The following is a 23,023-nucleotide window of genomic DNA, read 5'->3' as shown; positions in this document are numbered from 1 at the left end:
TATCCAAAACAGCATTCAGAAAGTGTTTCAACCCTTTAGGCGTTTTACAGGAATTGAAGGAAAGTAGAGCTGAAATTTTCAAATTTCATTTTTTTTTACAAAATTCATATGTAATACATTTTCTTCTGTACCACAGAAGGTTTTACCTGAGAAACGCAACTCAATATTTATTGCCCAGGTTCTGCAGTTTTTAGAAATATCCCACATGTGGCCCTAGTGCGCTAATGGACTGAAACACAGGCCTCAGAAGCAAAGGAGCACCTCTTGGATTTTGGGGCCTCCTTTTTTCAGAATATATTTTAGGCACCATGTCAGGTTTGAAGAGGTCTTGTGGTGCCAAAACAGTGGAAACCCCCAAAAGTGACGCCCATTTTTTAAACTACACCCCTCAGGGAATTTATCTAGGGGTATAGTTAGCATTTTGACCCCACAGGTATTTTGCTATATTTTCTGGAGTTAGTCTGTGAAAATGAAAATCTACTTTTTTTCTGGAAAAACGTAAAAATTTCTAATTTTTGCAAGAAATAAAGGAGAGAAAGCACCCCAACATTTGTAAAGCAATTTCTCGCGATTACGGAAATACCCCATATGTGGTAATAAACTGCTGTTTGGACCCACAGCAGGGCTCAGAAGGGAAGGACCCCCATTTGGATTTTGGAGCTCTGATTTTACTGGAATGGTTTTCAGTGCCGTGTCACGTTTGCAACGCCCTGGAGGGACCTAAACAGTGGAATCCCCCCAAAAGTGACCCCATTTTGGAAACTGTACCCCTCAAGGAATTTTTCTAGTGGTATAGTTATCATTTTGACCCCACAGGTTTTTTGCTGAATTTATTGGAATTAGTCTGTGAAGATGAAAAGAGACTTTTTTTTGGAAAAAACACAGAATTTTCTAATTTTTATAAGGAATAAAGGAGAAAAAATCACCTCAACATTTGTAAAGCAATTTCTCCTGATTACGGAAATACCCCATATGTGGTTGTAAACGGCTATTTGGACATACGGCAAGGGTCTAAACGGAAAAAGTGCAATTTTGTTTTTGGAGTGGAGATTTTACAAAATTTGTTTTTGACGCCATGTTGCATTGCGCTGAGGTACCAGTACAGTGAAAACTCCCGAGAAGTGACCCCATTTAGGAAACTACACCCCTCAAGGAATTCATCTAGAAGTGTAGTGAGCATTTTGACCCCCAAATGTTTTGCAGAAATTAGTGCACAGTGGATGTTGCAGATTGAAAATTGACATTTTCCACATATATTCTATTTCAGTGCCCAATGCGTTGGGCCCAGCTTGTACCACTGGAGACATACGCCCCATAAATTGTTAAGCGGTTCTCCAGAGTACGGTAATACCCCATATGTGGTCATAAACCGCTGTTTGGGCACACTGCCAGGCCCAGAAGGAGCGCCATTTGGCTTTTGGAGCGCAGATTTTGCTTGGTAGTAGTTTTGTTTAGTGTTTTACTGGTGTTTCAGTTTATAATGTGGGGGCATATATAATCTGTGCGGAGTACACACATTTTTTGCGTGACACACTGTCGTTTTTATTGGTACCATGTTTGGCTACGCGCGACTTTTTGATCACTTTTTATTCCATTTTTTTGGAAACAACGTGACCAAAAAAGGAAATTCTGCCATTGTTTTTTTATGGTATTTTTTTTACGGTGTTCACCGTGCGGGATCAATAATATGATAATTTTTTAGGTCAGGCCGATACGAACGCGGCGATACCTATTATGTCTAGTTTTTGTCTTTTTTTTCATTTTTTTTCTAATTATAAAGGGCTTGATCAGGGAAACAAGGCGATTATTGTTTTTATTACGGTAAACTTGTATTTATTTATTTATCTAAAACATTTTTTTTACTTTTTTTTCACTTTTTATTTTACACATACTAGGGGACTGGAAGATCTGATCTTCTGATCCCCTGTACAATACACTGCACTACTTCTGTATGTACTTGTGTAGTGCAGTGTATTGTAACTGTCACTTTACAACTGACAGTTAAGCCTATTACGTCCTGCCTTGGGCAGGACCTAATAGGCTCCCGTACCTGGCAACCAGGAAGCCGCTGCTAGGCTTCCTGGTTGCCATTGCAACCATCAGAACCCCGCAATTTTTCGCAGGGGGGGGCAATGGGGTGCAGAGGGAGCCCCCTCCCTCTGTATCAATCACTTAAATGCCGCTGTCGCTATTGACAGCGGCATTTAAGGGGTTAAACTACAGCGATCGGAGAGGACAGTGATCGCTGTAGTTGCAGTGGGATGTCGGCTGTATATTACAGCCGACATCCGATGAAGATGGAGCGAGCACAGCTCCTGTGCCCGCTTCATCCTCAGGGCGTTACTATACGCCCATTTTCGGGAAGGGGTTAATAAAAATAGTGGTTTTTTTTTACACCGCTTTCTCTGATCTCCTCACGTATCTCACAGAAGTGAGGAGATCAGAGAAAGTGACAGGAGCTTTCTCCTGCAGACGACGTCACAGACGGCTGTGATTGGTCAGTCTTCAGAGACTGACCAATCACAGCAATCGCCGGCATTGGGGACTGCTAATTGGTCCCCAGGCCGGTAGCAGAGACGGTTAGCTGTCAATGACAGCTGCCGCCGCTGTTCTGTCACTATGTGATTTCACATAGTGACAGTTTATTCCTGCACCGTAATAGTACGTCGAAGGTACGCTGGAATAAGCGGCCAGCGACGTACTATTACGTCGAAGGTACGCAAGGGGTTAAAGTGTAGGCATGTACACAGTGGATATAAAAAGTATACACGCCCCTGTTAAAATGACAGGTTTTTGTCATGTTACAAAATTAGTCCAAGATGAATCATTTCAGAACTTTTTCCACCTTTAATGTCACCTATAATCTGTACGATTGTATTGAAAAACAAACTGAAATCTTTTAGGGTGGAAAAATAAAAATAAAGAACAAAAATAATGTGGTTGCATTAATATGCACACTCTTAAACTAATTCTTTGTTGAATTACCCTTTGACTTTGACAGCATTCAGTCTTTTTGGGTAGAAGTCTATCAGCATGGCACATCTTGACTTGGCAATTGTTGCCCACTCTTCCTTGCAAAAGCGCTCCAAATCTGTCAGATTGCGAGGGCATCTCCTGTGTACAACCCTCTTCAGGTCACCTCACTGAATTTCAATGGGATTCAGGTCTGGGCCATTCCAAAACTTTGATCTTCTTCTGGTGAAGGCATTCTTTTGTTGATTTGGAGGTATGCTTTGGGTTGTTGTCATGCTGAAAGGTAAAATTCCTCTTCGTCTTAAGCTTTTTAGCAGATGCCTGCAGGTTTGTTCCATTATTGCCTGATATTTGGAACTGTTCATAATTTCCTACACCTTGACTAAAGCCCCAGTTCTAGCTGCAGAAAAACAGCCCCAAAGCATAATGCTGCCTCCACCATGCGTCACTGTGGGTATGGTGTTCTTTTGGTGATGTGCAGTGTTGACTTTGCACCAAACATACCTTTTGGAATTATGGCCAAAAAGTTCAACCTTGGTGTCACCAGACCATAACACGTTTTCCCACATGCTTTTGGCAGACTTGATGTAGGTCTTTGCAAAACATAACCGGGCTTTGGTGTTTTCTTTGTTAGAAAAGGCTTCTGTCTTGTCACCCTACCCCACAGCCCAGACATATGAAGAATACAGGAGATTGTTGTCACGTGCACTACACAACCAGTACCTGCCATAAAGTCCTGCAGCACCTTTAATATTTCTGTAGGCCTCTTGGTAGACTCCCGGACCAATTTTCATCTTCTCTTTTCATCAAGTTTTGAGGGACGTCCAGTTCTTGGTAATGTCACTGTTGTGCCAAATGTAATCCACTTCTTGATGACCATCTTCACTGTGTTCCATGGTATATCTAATGCCTTGGAAATTCTTTGGTACCCTTCTCCTGACTGATGCCTTTCAACAATCAGATCGCTTTGATGTGTTGTAAACTCTTTACGGACCATGGCTTTTGCTGTCACATGCAACAAAGAAAATGTCAGGAAAATTTTAATAGAAAAGCTGAACTTTATATGGGGTTACTCAGGATCACTATAAATAATGGCAGCTGTGTACTGACTACTATTTAACATGAGTTTAAATGTGATTGGCTAATTCTGAACGCACCCACATCCCCAATTATAAAAGGGTGTTCACACTCCTGCAACCACATTATTGTAATTTTGTTGTTTTTATTTTTCCCTCTAAATGTCAGTTTGTTTTTCAATGGAATTGTACAGATTATGGGACACATTAACCCCTTAACGCTCAGTGACGTACTATTACGTCATGGAAAGCTCCCTGTTCGCGCTCCATGACGGAATAGTACGTTGCGGGAGTAACGGCCGTTTCGGCCGTCCTCCCGACACATACAGGAGCTGTGACAGCTGCTGTCTCGTACAGCAACTGCCGCAGCTCCTACAGCAGGGACAGATCGCTGTGTCCCCGCTGATTAACCCCTGAAAAGCCGTGTTCAATAGCGATCACGGCTTTTTAGGGGTTAAGCTGCCATCGCTGGCCTGCTACACGATAGCGGCCGGCGATGGTGACTATGGCATCCGGACACCAAACAATGGCGGTCGGCTATGCCATAGACGGAAGCCTAGTGGGTCCTGACAATGTCAGGACCCACTATGCTTGCTGTCAGTGAGTAACTGACAGTTCTAATACACTGCACTACGCATGTAGTGCAGTGTATTAGAATAGCTATCAGGGCCTCCTGCCCTCAAGTCCCCTAGTGGGACAAAGTAAAAAAGTTAAAAAAAGATGTGTAAAAATAAGAAAATAAAAGATTTTAAAGTATTAAAAGTAAAAATCCCCCTTTTTCCCTTATCAGTCATTTATTATTAATAAAAATATATAAACAAACAAATAAACTATACATAATTGGTATCGCCGCGTCCGTAACGACCTAAACGACAAAATTATTTCATTATTTATCCCGTGCGGTGAACGCCGTAAAAGAAAATAATAATAAACCGTCCCAGAATCTCAATTCTTTGGTCACTTCACCTTGCAAAAAATTGAATAAAAAGAGATCAAAAAGTTGCATGTACCGAAAAATGGTACTGATCGAAACTACAGTTCGTTATGCAAAAAATAAGTCATCGCACGGCTTTATTGATGGAAAAATAAAAACGTTATGGTGCTTAGAATAAGGTAACACAAAAAGTGAATGATTTTTTACAAAACGTATTTTATTGTGCAAACGCCATAAGACATAAAAAAAACTATAAACATCTGGTATCGCCGTAATCGTATCGCCCCGCAGAATAAAGTGAATGTCATTTATAGCGCACGGTGCACGCTGTAAAAAAAATAGAATAAAAAAACAATAGTAGAATTGCTGTTTTTTAGTCACCACGCCACTTAAAAATAGAATAAAAACTGATAAAAAAGTCGCATGCACCCCAAGAAAGCTACAATGGATTCCTCAAGGGGTCTAGTTTCCAAAATGCTGTCACTTTTGGGTGTTTTCCCACTGTTTCGGCACCACAAGACCTCTTCAAACCGGACATGGTGCCTAATAAAAAGGAGGGCTCAAAATCCACTAGGTGCTCATTTGCTTCTGAGGCCGGTGCTTCAGTCCATTACCGCACTAGGGCCACATGTGGGATATTTCTCAAAACTGCAGAATCTGGGCAATAAATATTAAGTAGCGTTTCTCTGGTAAAACCTTTTGTGTTATAAAAAAAAAGTGGTATAAAAAGGATTTTCTGACAAAAAAAAAAAGTAGATTTCACCTCTACTTTGCTCTAAATTCCTGTGAAACACCTAAAGGGTTCATAAACTTTCTAAATGCTGTTGTGAATACTTTGAGGGGGTCTCGTTTCTAAAATGGTGTGTTTGATAAGGGTTTCTAATATATGGGCCCCTCAAAGCAACTTCAGAACTCAACTGGAACCTAAAAAAATAAATAAATTAGGCAATACTTCGCTTCTTACATTATACTGATAATGAGCCGTGCCCACCCCGAGATGACCCCAGTTTTGACCGTTTGTATAAACGGAGACCCCTATTAGACCGTTTCAGTGCCCGGTTTTCCCAAGCATACACCCCCGAGAAGTGTATTTCTATTGATGAGTCCTTGGTACATTTTAAAGGGAGGGTTCAATTCCGCCAGTACCTGCCAGGTAAGAGGGCAAGGTATGGCGTGAAGATGTATAAGCTGTGCGAGAGTGCATCAGGGTATACCTACAGATTTAGGATATATGAAGGGAAGGACACCAGTATTCAGCCCCCAGAATGCCCCCCCCCCCTTACTGGGAGTTAATGCAAAAATTGTGTGGTATTTGGTGCACCCACTGCTGGACCAGGGTTACCACCTCTACCTGGATAATTTTTATACCAGCGTCCCACTCTTCAACTGCCTCGCTTCCAGAAGTCCTGCGGCATGCGGCACTACTAGAAGAAATCTGAGAGGCCTCCCTAAGACTCTGCAGGGCAAACGCTCAGAAGGGGTGAGAGCAGGGCACAATTCAGCAGCAACATATTGTGTGTCAAGTACAAGGACAAGAGAGATGTCACACCAGTACCCATGTACCTGTACGAGGTACCAGTACCGAGACCCCCAAACCAGACTGCATCCTGGGCTACAATAGGTACATGGGAGGGGTGGACTTGTCAGATCAAGTCCTGAAGCCCTACAGCGCCATGCGGTGTGGTATAAGAAACTGGCCGGGCACATCATACGGATGGCATTGTACAACGCGTACGTGCTACATCGATGTACAGGCCTGTACTTTCCTGGAATTTCAAGAGGTGGTTATCAAGAAACTAATTTTTATGGACCAAGAAGGGGGGGGGGCACCCAGTACTTCTGGAGGCGAGGCCACACGCATCGTACCAGGGCAACACTTTCCTGGAGAAGTTCCCAAACTGGCAAGAAAGGAAAAAGTCAAAAGAGGTACAAAGTCTGCTATAAGAGGGGGATAAGGGAGAACACAATATATCAATGTGACACGTGTCCCGAAAAACTAAGTCTCCGTATGAAAGAGTGCTTCAAAATGTATCATACATCCCATGATTTTTAATCTACCCCAGTTTTACTTACCCTGATGCACTCCGCACAGCTTATCCCCCCTCGTCTTTCCCCTCTGAGCCCTGCTGTGTGCCCAGGCAGCTGATTACAGCCACATGTAGGGTATTGACGTACCCGTGAGAACCCACATTACAGTTTATGGGGTGTATGTCTCCGGTCAAAATGCTCACTACACCTCTAGATGAATACCTCAAGGGTGTAGTTTTTAAAACGGGGTCACTTCTTGGGGGTTTCAACTGTACTGGTACCTCAGGGGCTTCTGCATACATGACTTTGCACCAAAAAAATCCCCAGTAGGTCAAATGGTGGTCCTTTCCTTCTGAGCCCTCCCATGGGCCCAAATGGCAGTTTATCACCACAAATGGGGTACTTCTGCACTCAGGACAAATTGGGCAACAGAATGGGGTATTTTATTTCTTGTGAAAATTAGAAATTTTCAGCCAAAACTACATATTATTGGAAAAAATAATTTTGTTTTAATTCCCAGCCCAATTCAAATAAGTTCTGTGAAAAAACTGTGGGGTCAAAATGGTCACAACACCCATAAATGAATTTCTTGAGGGGTGTAGTTTACAAAATGGGGTCACTTCTGGTGGGTTTCCATTGCTTTGATACCTCTGGGGCTCTGCAAATGCGACATGGTACCCGAAAGCCAATCCAGCAAAATCTGGACTCCAAAGAACAAATAGCGCTCATTTCTTTCTGAGCCCTCCCATGGGCCCAAACGGCAGTTTATCACCACAAATGGGGTATTGCTGCACTCAGGACAAATTGGGCAACAAAATGGGGTATTTTGTTCTCCGTGAAAATAGGAAATTTTGATCATAAATTACATCTTATTGGAAAAAATTTCATTTTTTTAATTTCACAGCCCAATTAAAATAGGTGCTGTGAAAAAAACTGTGTGGTCAAAATGATAACAACAGCCATAAATTAATTCCTTGAGGGGTGTAGTTTCCAAAATGGGGTCACTGTTGGGGGATTCCTACTGTTTTGGCACCTCAACACCTCTTCAAACCTGGCATGCTGCCTAAAATATATTCTAATAAAAAAGGGGCCTCAAAATGCACCTGGTGCTTCTTTGCTTCTGGGGCTTGTGTTTCAGTCCACGAGCGCACTAGAGCCACATGTGGGACATTTCTAAAAACTGCAGAATCTGGACAATACATATTTAGTAGTGTTTCTCTGGTAAAACCTTCCGTGTTACACAAAAAAAATTGAATAAAATTGAAATTCAGCAAGAAAAATGAAATTTGCAAATTTCACCTCCACTTTGCTTTAATTCCTGTGAAATGCCTGAAGTGTTCAAAAAACTTTCTAAATGCTGTTTTGAATACTTTGAGGGGTCTAGTTTTTAAAATGGGGTGTTTTATCAGGGTTTCTAATACATAGGCCCCTCAAAGCCACTTCAGAACTGAAGAAGTACCTTAAAAAAAAGGCTTTTTAAATTTTCTTAAAAAAAAGAGAAATTACTGTTTATGTTCTAAGCCTTGTAACGTCCAAGAAAAATAAAATAATGTTCAAAAAACGATGCCAATCTAAAGTAGACATATGGGAAATGTGAACTAGTAACTATTTTGGGTGGAATAACCGTCTGTTTTACAAGCAGATGCATTTAAATTCTGAAAAATGCTATTTTTTATAAATTTTCCCTAAATTTTGCAAATTTTCACTAATAAACACTGAATATATCGTCCAAATTTTACCACTAACATAAAGCCCAATGTGTCACGAGAAAACAATCTCAGAATCACTTGGATAGGTTTAAGCATTCCGACGTTATTACCACATAAAGTGAAATATGTCAGATTTGAAAAATGGGCTCTGAGCCTTAAAGAGGCTCTGTCACCAGATTTTGCAACCACTATCTGCTATTGCAGCAGATAGGCGCTGCAATGTAGATTACAGTAATGTTTTTATTTTTTAAAAACGAGCATTTTTGGCCAAGTTATGACCATTTTTGTAGTTATGCAAATGAAGCTTGCAAAAGTCCAAGTGGGTGTGTTTAAAAGTAAAAGTCCAAGTGGGCGTGTATTATGTGCGTACATCGGGGCGTTTTTAATACTTTTACTAGCTGGGCGTTCTGATGAGAAGTATCATCCACTTCTCTTCAGAACGCCCAGCTTCTGGCAGATCACGCTGTGACGTCACTCACAGGTCCTGCATCGTGTCAGACGAGCGAGGACACATCGGCACCAGAGGCTACAGTTGATTCTGCAGCAGCATCAGCGTTTGCAGGTAAGTAGCTACATCGACTTACCTGCTAACGCCGATGCTGCAGAATCAACTGAAGCCTCTGGTGCCGATGTGTCCTCGCTCGTCTGACACGATGCAGGACCTGTGAGTGACGTCACAGCGTGATCTGGCAGAAGCTGGGCGTTCTGAAGAGAAGTGGATGATACTTCTCATCAGAATGCCAAGCTAGTAAAAGTATTAAAAACGCCCCGATGTACGCACATAATACACGCCCACTTGGACTTTTACTTTTAAACACACCCACTTGGACTTTTGCAAGCCTCATTTGCATAACTACAAAAATGGTCATAACTTGGCCAAAAATGCTCGTTTTTTAAAAATAAAAACGTTACTGTAATCTACATTGCAGCGCCTATCTGCTGCAATAGCAGATAGGGGTTGCAAAATCTGGTGACAGAGCCTTTTTAAGGCCAAAACAAGGCTGCGTCCTTAAGGGGTTAAAGGTGGAAAGAGTATCCAAGTACAGAATAAATTGCCATTTTTAATACCTAGAATACAGACACATAATAAAAGCAGACGGATTATTCTAAATAACTAATCAAAATGATAACGATAGCAAAAGCCATTCCATTGATGACCCATTGTTCACATTTCCTTGTGTTTCCAATAATAAACAGCACTACTAATCCTAGCCGGCAAATCTTCTAGTCAAGGATTTATTCAACTTCTGCGTTTTTTGTATTTTTTTTTTTTCAGTAAGTAATGTCTTGGAAGGACTTTTTGTTAAATTAATTTATTGGGTTTTCGTAGTTTATATAAATAATAGTTTCTTGTGCTGCTATAAAATGTTTCACACTGTCACAAAATCAATTATGTGGTAAGTAACACATATGTGAATTAGAAATATCATTTATATGTCTGAATGTTATACTTAATCTTTGTCTGTAGGAAATCATACCACACATGGCCCAGGAATATGGCTTTCAGTATGAGTTAGTCCAGTACAAGTGGCCTCGCTGGCTACACCAACAGACTGAGAAGCAGCGGATTATTTGGGGTTACAAAATCCTCTTCCTTGATGTTCTATTCCCACTTGCTGTAGACAAAATAATCTTCGTTGACGCTGACCAGGTACAGTTCTGTGTGTGGAGTTAAGCATGTCTTTCTAACAGAATAAGGAGCCAACTTGCAGGCCTTGCTCCGACGGTAGTTAGTGTGAAAACCGATTTTATTCTTAACCCAAATATCAAGCTTAGTGGCAAACAGAGTGAGATTGCGAATCCATCTCAGGTAATTATGTGAACATTCTTTTAATCCCAGAGGGATTTTAGAAGCTCATTACCTTCTCTCTCCAGTCTTTGCAGTATGTCCTTGCAGAAGGCTTTCGTTGCTGCGTTTTTTCCATTCCTTCTCTTTTGTTGTTATAAGTTCCGGATGTTCAGTGTTTAAATGATCTGTGTCTTGCCTGTAGCTCCCAAGGAAAGGAATCTGAGCTTGCGTTTAATGAGAAAATCGGAAGAACGAATGCTTCACAGATCCTTACAAATCCAAGCTAGGCCCCAGAGATGAGACATATATCCGAATATTGACAGTTTAAAATCCAAGTACATCCTAAAATAGTTTATTTGGAAAATGTTGCTTTAACCCTTTTATGTCCTGGAATTTTCCATCTATCTGGATCAATAATTTTGTTTTGTAATTTGATTTAAGTTTTTTATTTGCACTTACAATGTGTGTTGTAATAACATCTTGAAGTACACATAAGGCTGGGTTCACACAGAGTTCTTTGCAGGCGGAAAATCTGCCTCAAATTTCCGTTTGGAATTTTGAGGCAGAGTTTGCTCTGCCTGCACACTGATTTTCGCTGCGTTTTTGGCGCGCGGCCAAAAAATTTAAATGGAAGGTCAGAGGCGTAAACGCCCGAAGAGAGGGCATGTCCCTTCTTTTTCCCGCGAGATGGTTTTTCCCCACGCACGAAAAAACGCCTCCGCCTCCCATTGAAATCAATGGGCGCCATTTTCGGCCATTTTTTGGCACGTTTTCCGACGTGGTTTCCGCGTAAAAAAAAACTCTGTGTGAACTCCCCTTAGGCTTCTGTTCTCTTCTGAATCTGGTATTCTATCAGCACTGCATGCAGCTATATTCTTCCCATCAAAGCGACTGATATCACTACAAAACCTGACAGACCCCATTATAGCAGACTACAGGTAGGCGTCAGGTAGTGGATATACTTTTTCAGAAATCTAATGTTCTTAAAAGGTAGGTTGAGGCAGACTGAGAAGTGTCAAGGTCCCCCTGGGCAATAAGGGTCATGACCCCATTATCACCCAGGGGTCAGAACTGTTGTCTTCCTGTACTTCAAATACTTCTTTACGCACAGCTGTAGAGTGTGTAGATAAAATTGTATCTGCCTGCCGGGGGTAGTTTACTGTATACAGCTCCCATTGAAATTCTTGATTTAGATCACGAACTCCCTATGAAGAAGCTGTTTCTAGGTGGAGGGCTGTGGCTCTCGGGCAGTGCCGACTGGTCAGTTCCCCTGCTAAAGACACTAATACGCTCCAATCTGCAGGGTAAATGCTAATGTGAATACCCGGGTGACTCTCTCTTTCTTCCTATTGGCATCAGCCCGTGTATGGAATTAATATATTATCTCAGTACAGTCAGTCACTGCCAACAACCAAGTCAAGTAATGTCTAGGAACAATAAAGGCAAGCAAATTCATTACATTATATAGTCTGAATTTTTCTTAGTGTGTGTATTAATATTTCTATATTATATTTGGTAACAACTAATGATTGGTGTTTGTACACAGATTGTAAGGACGGACTTAAAACAATTACGTGACTTTGACCTTGGCAGTGCACCATATGGTTACACACCATTTTGTGACAGCCGCAAAGAGATGGATGGGTATCGCTTCTGGAAGTCTGGCTATTGGGCATCACATCTTGGACACAGAAAATACCATATCAGGTTGGAAAATATGATTATATAAGGCTGCGTCTACATCTGCGTCAGGGCTCCGTTCCGACGGAATGAATACCGTAGTCGACTACGCTATCAATTCCATCAAAACGACGAAACCCCTGCACAACGGAAACCATTTGCTCTGGATCAGTCACCATTGAAATCAATGAAAATGGAAACGGAAACCTCTGGTTTCCGTTTGTGTCAGTCAGGGCTCCGTTCCAACTGAATATTTAGTGGGAACAGAGCCCTGACGCAGATGTGAACTAACTTGTATGTTTGATAGTGACGCTTTATACCCACATTTTTCTATGTACATTATCCACTGCATTGTAAACTGTGATTCTCTGTTTTACAGTGCTTTATATGTAGTGGACCTTAAGAAGTTTAGGAAAATTGCTGCAGGTGACAGGCTTCGTGGACAGTACCAGGCCTTAAGTCAGGATCCAAACAGTTTGTCTAATTTGGATCAGGTAAATATAATTAATGTAGATTTATCTTCAGACAATAATATTGCTACAGATTTTAATAGAATATTTTTTTTTAACCTGTGAAATTATCTCCGGTTACAAAACTGTCTTCTGTTTGCACAAAATGCCTTCCTTCTTATCATTGATTGTCCTGCAATGTGAGCTTTCAGGAGTTTCAGATGGAAACTCAAAATCTATATTTAATATGCAGTTATATACATGATCAAAGAGTAATACACTGAATGATAGCTTGGTATGTTCAGTCAACCTGGAATGGTCATCATCCATAAAGCATACCTAACTTTTCAGATGACATTTCAGAATAAGCTTTCATATGTGTGTACATGAGGAATAACCCTATTTCTGGTCATTATATGACTTGTGGTCTGCACTTTTTTTTAGCAGTTTTCCTCTCTTCAGGCTCTATTTCTAATTCTCAGTTTTTCTGAGCTAGTGGCGGAGCCTAACTGCTATCATGTCTTCAATACAAAACACACATACATAGAGAAGAGAATCCTGCTCTCCTATCTCTATCTAACATGTGTATATATAGGAGCTGCAGCAACATGGAGGAGATTATACAGCAGTGTAGCTGAGAATCCAGCACTAGGGTGAGATATAACTTTTACCAGCAGTCTGTCTCTCCTCTCTGTTCTTGCTCCCCCTACCTTCTCCATAGATTTCAATGGGCACCAAATATGTCCCTCATCACCCACTCTGCTCCCCTCTCCATAGACTTCTATGGGCAGCATCTGTGTCTCTTTCTTTCCCTGCTCCATCCCCCTGCTCTCATTCCCCCCTCTATAGACTTCTATGGGCAGCATTATCTATCTTTCTCTCTGTGCTTCCTTCTCCCCCTCAACTCTACATAGACTTTTATGGTCAGCATTGTGTGCATCGCTCCCTCTGCTCCTTCTTCCTGCTCCCCCTCCATAGACTTCTATGGAGAGGCGTGAAGAGGCACCCCCCACTTCCTGCAGTTTGTCTCCTCTGCTCTGCAACTAGAGACAAATTTCACTTGACAACAGGGGGTGGACAGGAGGAAGGGAAACACCTAGTTGCAGTAATTTCGCACAGAACTTGCATGGCTAAAATAACTAAATCTTAACAGAAAATAAATTACAATGTTGATATATATATATATCAGATATACTATTAGAGTAGCATAAGTTGTTTAAATGGACACTAACTTTTCAAAGAGCCGATTCCATCACATGTCTTTGGAGCAATCATTATAGAATCACTTTATAAATTCTGCTCTATGGGACTGTGATTTTCTTCCAGTAAATTATAAGACTGCATCTATTCTGAATTTTATTGTTGTATCTTAACAAAATGACTGCTGATGAATATTCATTACAGGTTATGTTCTTGTCCAGTTTTCTTATAATACGGGATTTTGCAGCTAATTGGTCAGAGCCTTTGCTACTCCAGCCTTTAGACTTATTCAGACCCATGCCGACCCTTCAGACTCATTCACTCCAATATGAAAGTTACTGAAATATGACCCAAAGAGACACTAAAAAACGTAAAATATATTATTTCGCTGAATGTCCACAGGGGAGAATATCATACACCAATACTGATTACACCCTGAACATTAGAGACTGTTAATCTTTTAACAAATTTATGAGAAGTTTAACTTCCTGCGTATCAATGTATTACTTAACATTGTATTGCATTTCACATTTTATCAAATATTTTCATGATTCATAATGCTTCTAATTGGATTTTCTGTTTAATTCGGGGCACAAAAATAAAAATGTATCCAATTATAATGTGCACACATCTTCTATAATAAATATATTCTAGTTTGAGCATACAGTATAGAACAGTGCACTGGACTTTTTAATCATAGTGGATTTAATTAAGTTTTTTTACACTGGTCAACAGAAAAAGAACTCCATACATAAAGCGTAAGATTATACAGAAATCAGTTCAAGATAACACAGACCCAAGGTTGTAATTGCTGCCAAAGTTAGCTCTCTAAAAAAAGAATAAAAAACTGGTTCAATCAGTTATTTTATTATTTTTTTTAACATCTGCTTAGCTGCCTGTAGGTAACATTGTTTATGTATAAATGTTGAGGTAAAAATATATATATTTAAATATTCCTTCAGTAAAGTATTCTGTTTAGTGCATTTATTTAGTTATTGGGATAACTAAAATGTATTTTAAAAATATGTAAATAATAATACAAGAATATGGAGGATTTTCCACTTGAGTTTTAATTCTTCTAAGTAAACTACTATGTTGTTGTCATAGTAACCAAACCGCATCATTGACACGAAGTACCAATAAGTATAAAAATCTGTCATTAATCATTTTTATGAGTGCTCCTTTACTAGAGTGAAAAGGATATCTCTGCGAACCTTTATGGATACTTTTTTCATCAATAATTTTCTTTTTTTTAGATCTAAAGTACAAAAAAATTTAACCCCTAGAGCCCCCCTCTCCTCCACCAAACACGCCTCCTCTTTTAAATCTGCAAGTCACTTTTTGGGACGTTTTTGGAGCCGGTTTTCATAGACTTTATACAAAAACAGCTCCAAAAAGGGCTGCTAAGGGGGAGTCCACATGGAGTTTTTTGACGGCCCAGCTACTGTTTGCCCCCTGCCTGCCCTTCTGCCTCTGCCTTTATCCATCCATTTGGCCCTGCCTCTTAGTGTCTCTTTCGTGTCTTCTGACAGAGCCCTTACCAACCTGCTGTCTCCCGCTGCCGCTCCTCAGCACCCCTGCCAGGTTTTATTTTATCCCTATCCCTCCTAAATACTCCTTGGGTGTATGGGGTCCAGAAATTTCTGATGGTGGTCCTGCGTCCAATAATAGACAATCAAGTTAAGGGTTTGTTACATCAGCCGCATAACTGCAAGCCTATGCCTCTCTATCACAGGAAGTTCTGAAACAAATCCCAAAATGTAGATAATAGGGTCCAAATCATGAACTCATATACCTAATCAAAGAGATGCTGGCTACTCAACTTTCTGTAGTTCAACCACTGCTCGTGTTATCATGTGCTTGTTCTTCTTTATTGCATTCAATTCTATGTACCTTTTAATTTGCATGTTAATTTTTTCATTAAAGAAATAAAAAATGGCTGCATCCATGTCTTCAAAAAAACAAATAATATCTATTGTAGGTAAAGAAAAAGAAGCTTATTAAGTTCACTTTACAATAAATTCAAAGACCTTTCATGCAAATTGTGTGTGCAGTTATGTAGTATAATGATTCTGATTGAACTGTATGTCTTAACCCTTTCATGCCGACAATCTGTAGATTCACGTCCTATCCGCATATACCCCGTGCAGCCAGGGCGTGAATCTACAGACCTCTGCGTCTGCCAGCATAGCGCTGGGGAGATTGCTCTGACGCCGGCGGTGTCAGTGTCCCCGGCTTCCAAGTAACCTGTTCTCTGACATCCGAACCGATTGGTTCGGCTACAGAGCATATCATGGTGATCTCTGAAAAGTTTGTTTACAAACAAACTTTTCCCACTTGTCTTCTCCTCTCAGCCTCCTTCACTCTGTCACAGTGTTTCAGAGAGAAGGAGACTGATTGAGAGAAGACAGAAAGCAAGTAAATAAGAGCATTACATACAAGTGTGTGTGAGTATGTGTATAAATATATATATATATATATATATATATATACACACACACACACATTTACAAAGTATATAGAAGGTATATACTTTGTATTCCCTGTGCCCCTTAGTGTTAGAATAGGCAGGCAGGAATAGTAGGTTAGTTAGCGTGATCATAAATTGTTAGTTAATTAAGTCATACATTAACTTAATTTAATATATTACACTAAATCTGGCACTTTTTTGATCAATGGTTTCGTTGTAATATAAAATATGAGTTGCATATGTAGTAAAATTATATATTTTTTGAAAGTGTGATTTGTTGCGAAAAAAAACCCCTAAAAAAATGGTTAAGTTATCCGAAGTAGTAAAGAAGTTTTGACAGTTTAAAAGAATGTATGCCAAAACTTTAAATGTAGGCCTGGTCATTGAGGCATCGATGACCCTTGGTCCTGAAAGGGTTAATGGTTATAGGATTTTTGTAAGCAGAATATTAATAACAAGTTTATACTTTAAATTAAAACCTTGTTTGGCACAGACCGAATGATAAATAATGACTAGGTAGATATTCACCAACAAAGTAATAGACAGCCCTCATGTCTTGATGCAAAAATAAATATAGTAACTTTTAATCCGGATGTGCAACGTTTTGGCGCAAAAGCCTTTCTCAAGCAACATTGAGAGAGGCTTGGGGAAAGCTCTTGAGCCGAAATGTTGCACGACCGGATTACTATATTTATTTTTGCATCAAGACATGAATGCTGTATACTGCTTTGTTGGTGGATATTGAGTTGTGGCTAGTTAAACAGAGCCTCCAGTTTGATTTTTACCACGTATACTACTGTGGCTTTGGATGCTGTCCATTCGATTCATTTTGCGATAGGTGGATGTGCAGGGCTTCTGATAAATATGAAAAAAAAATAAAAAGAAACCCGTCCAACCTATACTCCTTTTGTGTTCATCCTCAAGAAGGCCAAAACCTCTATGATGCGAATGCCAATGGCCTCATATTCGGTAGGAGGAAAATTTCCTTCTCGATTCCAAATATGGCAATCAGAATAAATCTCTGGATCAATGACCCATTTGCTGAAATTTAGTACCCTTAACATGTTCAGTGAATAACCACCACAACATCCTGTGGCAGAGCGTTCCAAAGTCTCCATTCTGTTACAATAAAGAATCCCCGTCTTTGATTATGGTGCATCCTTCTTTCCAGTCTAGACTTAGAGGATGCCCCCTTGTCATTGTTACATGCCTAGGAGTAAAAAGATCATTAGAATGATCTCTGTACTATCCATTTATATATTTGTACATTGTAATTAGATCGCCTCTAAGCCATATTTTTTAACCTGAATAGCCCCAAGTTTGATCACCTTTCCTGGTACTGCAATCCACCCATTCCAATAATAATCTTTGATGCCATCCTTTTCTCCCATTCTAGTTCAGCCATGTCATTCTTATACAAAGGTGCCCTAAATTGTACACAATATTCCATGTGTGGTCTGATTATTGAATTGTATAAAGGCAAAACTATGTTCTTGTCATGATCATCTATGCCTCTTTTGAGGCATCCCATGATTTTGTGTGTCTTTGGCAGCCCTTATTAAACGCCATACATAGCCTGAGACTTGCACAAGGGCTAACATCTTAGTGGTCATTGTAGCTATTACTGTATATTCTGTGTAAGATTCCTGATTCATTTTAATTGATTTATGCAGGACCTACCCAACAACATGATACACCAAGTGTCAATAAAATCTCTACCTCAGGAATGGCTTTGGTGTGAGACCTGGTGTGATGACAAGTCCAAGGAAAAAGCCAAAACTATTGATCTGGTGAGTAGCTGTATGGGAAAAATTACAGGGATGTAGATGCTCAAAAAAATAAATGTTTATTGCCAAATACAAATTAATTTCCCATAAAAATTAATCCTCTAATTCTCCCCTGCATAACGATGCCAAATATGTGTGCATTGTGTAACATATGACATCGCTATAGCACCGACAACAAAGACCCTATTTTAGTTATATATGTACAGTTAGGTCCAGAATTATTTGGACAGTGACACAATCTTCATGATTTGGGCTCTGCATGCCACCACATTGGATTTGAAATGAAACAACTGGGATGCAATTGAAGTGTAAACTTTCAGGTTTAATTCAAGGAGTTGAACAAAAATATCCTGTGAAACGTTTATAAATTACAACCATTTTTCTACACAGCCTCCTCATTTCAGGGTCTCAAAAGTAATTGGACAAATTAACATTACCATAAATAAAATGTGTTTTTTAAATACTTTGTAGAGAATCCCTTGTAGGCAATGACTGCCTGAAGTCTGGAACCCATGGACATCACCAAACGCTGGGTTTCCTTCTTTGTGATGCTTTGCCAGACATTTACTGTCTTTCTGCCTTAAGTTTTGTCTTAAGCAAGTGAAATGCATGCTCGATCGGGTTGAGATCTGGTGATTGACTTGGCCATTGAAGAATTTTCCACTTGTTTGCCTTAAAAAAAACCCTGGGTTGCTTTCAGAGTATGTTTTGGATCATTGTCCATCTGTACTGTGAAGCGACGTCCAATCAACCTTGCTGCATTTGGTTGAATCTGAGCAGAAAGTACATCCCTGAACTCTTCAGAATTCATCCGGCTGCTTCTGTCTTCAGTCCCATCATCAATAAACACTAGTGACCCAGTGCCATTGGCAGCCATGCATGCCCATGCCATCACACTGTTTCCACCATGCTTTACAGAGGATGTGGTGTGCTTTGGATCATGAGCCGTTCCAAGCCTTCTCCATACTTTCTTCCACCCATCATTCTGGTACAGGTTGATCTTGGTTTAATCTGTCCAAAGAACGCTGTTCCAGAACTGAGCCGGCTTCTTTAGATGTTGTTTTGCAAAGTCTAATCTGGTCTTCTATTTCCGAGGCTGATTAACCCCTTAAGGACTGAGCCTGTTTTGGCCTTAAGGACACAGCCTATTTTTTCAAATCTGACGTGTCACTTTATGTGGTAATAACTCCAGAATGCTTTTACCTATCCAAGCGATTCTGAGATTGTTTTCTCGTGACACATTGGACTTAATGTATCGAGCAAATTTTGGCAGTAACATAAAGTATTTAATTGTGAAAAACACCAATATTTAGCGAAAAATTGCAAAAATTAGCATTTTTCTAAATTTATATGTATCTGCTTGTAAGACAGATAGTAATACCACACAAAATTGTTGCTAATTAACATCACCCATATGTCTACTTTAGATTGGCATCGTTTTTTGAACGTCCTTTTATTTTTCTATGACATCACAAGCAATTTCTCAAATTTTCAAGAAAATTTCAAAAGGCTATTTTTACAGGGGCCAGTTCAGTTGTGAAGTGGATTTTAGGGCCTTATATATTAGAAACACTCGATAAGTCACCCTATTTTAAAAACTTCACCCCTCAAAGTATTCAAAACAGCATTTAGAAAGTTTCTTAACCCTTTAGATGTTTCACAGGAATTAAGGCAAAGTAGATGTGAAATGTTCAAATTTCTTTTTTTTTTTTTTTGCAGAAATTCATTTTTCATCAATTTTTTTTGTAACACAGAAAGTTTAACCAGAGAAATGCAACTCAATATCTATTGCCCAGATTCTGCAGTTTTTAGAAATACCCCACATGTGGCCCTAGTGCACTTATTGACTGAAGCACAGGCCTCAGAAGCAAAAAAGCACCTAGAGGATTTTGGGGCCTCCTTTTTATTAGAAAATATTTTAGGCTCCATGTCGGGTCTGAAAGGCTCTTGCGGCGCCAAAACAGTGGAAATCCCCCAAAAGTGACCCCATTTTGGAAACTATACCCCTTGAGGAAATTATCTAGGGGTATAGTGAGCATTTTGACCCCACAGGTTTTTTGCAGAAATTATTGGAAGTAGGCCGTGAAAATGAAAATCTACATTCTTTCAAAGAAAATGTAGGTTTAGCTAATTATTTCTAATTTCCACAAGGACTAAAAGGAGAAAATGCACCACTACTTTTGTAAAGCAATTTCTCCTGAGTAAAACAATACCCTGCATGTGGTCATAAACGGCTGTTTGGACACACGGCGGAGCTTAGAAGGGAAAGAGCGCCATTTGGCTTTTGGAGCTCAAATTTAGCAGGAATAGTTTGCGGAGACCACGTCGCATTTGCAAAGCCCCTAAGGGACCAAAACAGCGAAAACACCAAAAAAGTGACTCCATTTAGGAAACTACACCCCTTGAAGAATCCATCTAGGGGTGTAGTGAGCATTTTGAACCCACAGGGGTTTCATATATTTTATTAGAATTGGGTAGTGAAGATAAAAAAAATCCTTTTTTACCAATAAGACGTAGCTTTAGCTCAAAATTTTTCATTTTCTGAACAAATAAATTAATAAAAGAACCCCAACATTTGTAAAGCAACTTCTCTGGAGTACGGCAATACCCCATTTGTGGTCATAAACTGCTGTTTGGGCATACGGCAAGGATCAGAAGAGAAGGAGTGCCATTTGGCTTTTGGAGCACAGATTTTGCGGGATTGGTTTCTTTACACCATGTCACCTTTGCAAAGCTCCTAAGGTACCAGTACAGTGGAAACTCCCCAAAAGTAACTCGATTCACGAAGCTACACCCCTTGAGGAATTCATCTAGGGGTGTAGTGAGCATTTTGACCCCACAGGTGTTTCATAGATTTTATTAGAATTGGGCAGTGAAAATTAAAAAAAAATCCTTTTTCTTCAATAAGACGTAGTTTTAGCTGAAAATGTTTCATATTCTCAACAAATAAATGAAAAAAAACACCCCAACACTTGTAAAGAAACTTCTCCTGTGTACGGCAATACCACATATGTGGTCATAAACTGCTGTTTGGGCACAGAGTAGGGCTCAGAAGGGAAGGAGCGCCATTTGGCTTTTGGAGTACAGATTTTGCTGGATTGGTTTCTGGTCGCTATGTCGCATTTGCAAAGTCCCTGTGGGACCAAAACAGTGGAAACCCCGCAGAAGTGACCCCATTTTGGAAACTACACCCCTCAAGGTATTCACCTAGGGGTGAAGTGAGCATATTAACCCCACAGGTGATTGGCAGAAATTGGTGTGCACTCGATGTTGCAGAGTGAAAATGGTTTTTCAATAGATATGCCAATATGTGGCGCCCAGATTGTGCCACTGGAGAGACACACCCCAAAAATTGTTAAAAGGGTTCTCCTGGGTATGGCGATGCCATATATGTGGAAGTAAACTGCTGTTTGGGGACACTGTAGGGTTCAGAATGGAGGTAGCGCCATTTGGCTTTTGGAGCGTGGATTTTGCTTGTAGTAGTTTTGTTTTGAGTCTTACTGGTTTTTCCGTTTATAATGTGGGGGTACATGTAAGGCGGGCGGAGTATAGAAGTGGTATAGTGGGGTAAAAAAAAAACAATAAAATGATCCATAGATGTGTGTTACGCTGTGACACAATCCTTTATGCACAGGCCGGTGTCGCACTAATAAATGGTCTTTACTTATTCCCCTTTTTGTCCACCCTCGGCACCTTTGAAGTTTGGAGAATTTTGCTGGGAAAGTGTTGTCCTGGTATAATACGGGCACCCTCACTTCCAGCAGATATGTTTGGGCCCTCCCCTTCCTGGTTCCCTAATTTTAGGGGCCTTGATAATTCGCCACTTGAAACAGAAGAAACGTTCCCCTTGCATATTTTTATTTCCTGGCTTATTGGTGCCTTGACTAATTTTATTTTTTCATAGACGTAGTGGTATGAGGGCTGGTTTGTTGTGGGACGAACTGGAGTTATTATTGGTACAATTTTGGGGTACATGCGACTTTTTGATCACTTGTTATCCTTTTTTTTTTTGGAGGCAAGGGGACCAAAAAACAGCAATTCTGGCATATTTTTTTTATACAGCGTTCACCACGCATTATAAATTACATGTTAGCTTTATTCTGCGGGTCAGTCCGATTCCGGTAATACCTAATTTACTTTTTATGTTTTACAACTTTTTGCACAATAAAATAACTTTTGTAAAGAGAATGGATTTTTTCTGTCGCCAAGTTGTGAGAACCATAACGGTTTTACATTTTTCGTCGACGGAGCTGCATGAGGGCTTGTTTTTAGCGAGACGAGTTACAGTTTTTATAGGTACCATTTTTAGGTACATGCGACTTTTTGATCACTTTTTATTTCAATTTTTGGAAGACAAAGTGACCAAAAAATAGCAATTATGTCAGTATTTTTTAGTTTGTTTTTTTACGGCGTTCACTGTGCGGAATAAATAACATAATATTTTTATAGTTAAGGTCGTTACGGTCGCAGCGATACCAAATATGTATGGCTTTATTATTTTTTTAAATAATAAATGACTTGATAAGGGAAAAAGGGCGATTGTGTTTTGTGTTCTTATTTTAAACTTTTATTGTATTTTTTACAACTTTTATTTTTACTTTTTTTACACTTTTCTTTAGTCCCACTAGGGGACTTGAAGGTCCAACTGTTTGTTTGATGTTCTAATACACTGCACTACCTATGTAGTGCAATGTATTAGAACTGTCAGTTGTTCACTGACAGCAAGCCGATCAGGCTCCGCCTCCGGGCGGGGCCTAATCAGCTAACGTAATGGCAGATAGGAAGCCATTTTTAGGCATCCTGTTGCCATAGGAACAGTCGCCAGCCTTGCCATTGCATGGCAAGACTGCCGATTGCATACAAACCACTTTGATGCAGCGATTGCATTGAATCGCTGCATTGAAGGGGTTAATGCCAGGAATCGGAGC

General features: G+C 40.0%; 1 protein-coding gene across 1 annotated transcript in view; it reads left to right on the top strand.

The window, feature by feature from the left end:
- Nucleotides 1–23,023, top strand: part of UGGT2 (UDP-glucose glycoprotein glucosyltransferase 2) — a 382,432-nt gene that overhangs the window by 341,796 nt on the left and 17,613 nt on the right. Inside the window, exons 34-37 of the mRNA XM_075852393.1 lie at nt 10,189–10,371; nt 12,056–12,216; nt 12,569–12,683; nt 17,982–18,098. Of these exons, the coding sequence (XP_075708508.1) occupies nt 10,189–10,371; nt 12,056–12,216; nt 12,569–12,683; nt 17,982–18,098 (576 nt within the window). The remainder of the gene's footprint in view (nt 1–10,188; nt 10,372–12,055; nt 12,217–12,568; nt 12,684–17,981; nt 18,099–23,023) is intronic.

This window comes from Rhinoderma darwinii, chromosome 2, assembly GCF_050947455.1.
Source record: "Rhinoderma darwinii isolate aRhiDar2 chromosome 2, aRhiDar2.hap1, whole genome shotgun sequence".
NCBI classification, from domain to species: Eukaryota; Metazoa; Chordata; class Amphibia; order Anura; family Rhinodermatidae; genus Rhinoderma; species Rhinoderma darwinii.
This window is presented reverse-complemented; position numbering and strand designations above follow the sequence as displayed.